This window comes from Papaver somniferum, unplaced genomic scaffold (genome assembly GCF_003573695.1).
Source record: "Papaver somniferum cultivar HN1 unplaced genomic scaffold, ASM357369v1 unplaced-scaffold_132, whole genome shotgun sequence".
In the NCBI taxonomy this organism is placed as follows: domain Eukaryota; kingdom Viridiplantae; phylum Streptophyta; class Magnoliopsida; order Ranunculales; family Papaveraceae; genus Papaver; species Papaver somniferum.
The window spans coordinates 16,705,984-16,709,480 of record NW_020622381.1 but is presented as its reverse complement, the minus strand read 5'-3'; the positions used below and the strand labels follow the sequence as shown (position 1 = coordinate 16,709,480).

The following is a 3,497-nucleotide window of genomic DNA, read 5'->3' as shown; positions in this document are numbered from 1 at the left end:
CTTTGAGGCTATGAGATATCCTAGTGATGTGCATTCATGTTTTTCTATTGATATTATTGATTCTCTAGCTCAACAGATTTTTGAATTGAATGGTGATAATGCTTTAGAAAACACCATAGTGGAAGGTTTAGGTTATGGAAAATACAAAGACCTTGAAAGTGAATTGTCTATTTGTGATGAACTGAAAGAGGTTGTTTTATCTCTTAACTCATTACAAGAAGTTCCACAAAAGTATAATGCGTCTTATGTTTCCTTGCCGATTACTGATGAGAAACTTTTACCGTCAATTGTGCAGGCACCTATCCTTGAGTTGAAACCTCTTCCGGATCACCTCAAATACATATATTTAGGTGATAAGGAAGAGTTATCGGTGATCATTGCCAAAGACCTTACCAAGGTGCAAGAGGAGAAACTTGTTCGAGTGCTAAGAGAGTACAAGTCTGCCATTGGGTGGACCATTGCCGATATCAAAGGAATCATCCCTTCCACATGTATGCACCGAATACTTCTTGAGGAGGGGGCAAAACCAACAAGAGAAGCTCAACGTCGCTTGAACCCTCCGATGATGGAAGTAGTCAAGAAAGAAATCCTGAAGTTGTTGGATGTCGGGGTTATCTATCCCTTATCCGATAGCAAATGGGTGAGCCAGGTTCAAGTCGTTCCAAAGAAGTCCGGTATCACCGTGGTGAAAAACGAAGATAATGACTTGGTTCCAACAAGAATTCATACCGGTTGGAGAGTTTGCATTGATTACCGGAAGCTTAACTCTACCACCCGAAAGGACCATTTCCCCTTACCTTTCATTGATCAAATGCTTGAAAGATTGGCTGGACACTCTCACTATTGATTTCTTGACGGTTTTTCAGGTTATAACCAGATTGTAATAGCTCCGGAAGATCAAGAAAAGAAGACGTTTACTTGTTCCTTTGGCACTTTTGCGTATAAACGTATGCCATTTGGCTTGCGCAATGCTCCAGCCACATTTCAACGTTGTATGGTAAGTATATTCTCAGATTATGTGGAAAGCATCATAGAAGTGTTTATGGATGATTTTAGCGTGTATGGTGATTCTTTTGACAAGTGCTTAGATAACCTTACACTTATTCTTAAATGATGCGTAGAAACTAATCTTGTGCTTAATTGGGAAAAGTGTCACTTTATGGTGAATCATGGGATTGTACTAGGCCATGTTATATCCTCTAGAGGGTTAGAAATGGACAAGGCTAAGATAGATTTGATTCAGAACTTACAATACCCCACAACTGTGAGGGAGGTTCGCTCTTTTCTTGGTCATGCAGGTTTTTATAGGAGATTCATCAAGGATTTCTCCAAGATTGCAATGCCCCTGTGTAGACTTTTGAAGAAAGATGTGGCCTTTGATTGTGACAAAGAATGCAAGGAAGCTTTTGACACCTTGAAAGAGTTGTTGACTACCGTACCAATCATCAAACCACCGGATTGGAGCAAGCCATTTGAGTTGATGTGCGATGCAAGTGATTATGCCGTTGGAGCTGTGTTGGGACAGCGAGATGGTAAAGTTCCATATACCATTTATTATGCTTCTAGAACTCTCAACGGAGCACAAATCAACTACTCCACTACTGAAAAAGAGATCTTGGCCATAGTATTTTCACTAGATAAGTTTAGATCTTACTTGGTGGGTACAAAGGTGGTTGTTTTCTCCGACCATGTTGCACTTCGATACTTGCTCACAAAGAAGGATGCTAAGCCAAGTCTCATAAGGTGGATACTCCTTCTTCAAGAGTTCAACTTGTAAATCAAGGACAAGAAGGGCAGTGAGAATACCGTAGAGGATCTTCTAAGCAGATTGGTTGTGTCCGAAGAAGCGATTCCTTTACATGATAGTTTCCCGGATGAGCAACTCTTTGCGGTTGTTGGCACAACTCCATGGTACGCTGATATTGTTAACTTCTTGGTGACTGGACAAGTACCTAGTTCCATGTCTACATTTCAGAAACACAAGCTCAAGAAGTTTTCCAAGCAATATATATGTGATGAACCTTAATTGTGGAAGCATTGCTCCGATCAAATGATCCACAGGTGCGTACTCGAATCCGAGTTCCAATCAATTCTGAATTTTTGTCACTCATATGCTTGTGGTGGCCATTTCGGAGCCAAGAGGACAGCCCTCAAGGTTCTTGAAAGTGGTTTTTATTGGCCTACATTGTTTAAGGATGCATATTTATTTTGCAAGGCTTGTGATAGGGGTCAAAGGACAGGCAATCTAGGTGCTAGAAACCAAGTGCCGCAAACACCAATTCTCGATGTTGAGATTTTTGATGTGTGGGGTATCGATTTCATGGGGCCTTTTGTGAATTCCAATGGGAAATTTTATATACTTCTTGTTGTAAATTATGTTTCTAAGTGGGTGGAAGCTAAAGCCACCCCTACTAATGATTCTCAAGTTGTTTGTGAGTTTGTGAAGGAACAAATCTTTTCTAGATTTGGTACGCCTAGAGTGGTGATTAGTGATGGAGGGTCGCACTTCAAGAGATCCTTTCACGCTCTTCTAAAGAAGTATAATATTTCTCATAAAATTGGCACACCGTATCATCCACAAACGAGCGGTCAAGCTGAAATTTCCAACCGGGAGATTAAGTTCATCCTTGAGAAGACGGTAAACGTTACAAGGAAGGATTGGAGTTATAGACTCAATGACGCTTTGTGGGCGTATAGGACAGCTTACAAGACACCCATCGATATGTCTCCTTTTAGGCTTGTATATGGTAAACCTTGCCACCTTCCCGTCGAACTTGAACACAAAGCTTATTGGGCTATCAAGGTATGTAATATGGAATTAGATGCAGCTGGTGAACATAGGAAACTTCAACTCAATGAGTTAGAAGAGATACATAATGATGCATATGAAAGTTCACGCATTTACAAAGAAAAGACCAAAGCTTTCCATGATAAAATGATTTCCCGAAAGAGTTTTGAAGTAGGGCAGAAAGTTCTTTTATTCCATTCTCGTCTTAAATTGTTTCCGGGTAAACTTAGGTCCAGATGGGTTGGACCATTTGTTGTTACTATTGAGTTTGCGCATGGTGCAGTTGAAATTATTAGTCCCAAAACAGGGCTCGTTTTCAAGGTCAACGACCATCGTTTGAAACCATACTATGAGCAATTTCTGACGGAGAATCAGGATATGGTCACATTGAGTGATCCACTCCCTCTGGAGGAGTAATTGGAGCTGAAAGTCGGGCTGGCGACTTTAAACCAAGCGCTAAGTGGGAGGCAACCCATCGGTTTTGTATCTTTATCTTTTTATTTTTAAGCATTTTATCTTTGTTTTTACATATCATTTGCGGAATTTCCTACCTTGAACTTTACTTTGAATGACTAAATTTTACTTTGAGGACAATGTAAAGTTTAAGTATGGGGGAGCATTTATATGTTTTAAAAGTTTGTTGCCTTTAGTTAAAAAAAAATAGAAAAATAGAAAAAAGAAAAAAGTTGCTCTATGAACTCCGAAATCT

The 3,497-nt window shown here is 39.9% G+C and overlaps 1 protein-coding gene across 1 annotated transcript; it reads left to right on the top strand.

Moving 5' to 3' along the window:
- The first annotated feature begins 1,339 nt into the window (after window positions 1-1,339).
- LOC113332866 lies at window positions 1,340-3,205 on the top strand. The gene is made up of 4 exons (XM_026579364.1): window positions 1,340-1,669; window positions 1,784-1,911; window positions 2,062-2,332; window positions 2,447-3,205. The coding sequence occupies exons 1-4, from the start codon at window positions 1,340-1,342 to the stop codon at window positions 3,203-3,205; spliced, it is 1,488 nt and encodes a 495-aa protein (XP_026435149.1).
- Window positions 3,206-3,497: the final 292 nt, after the last annotated feature.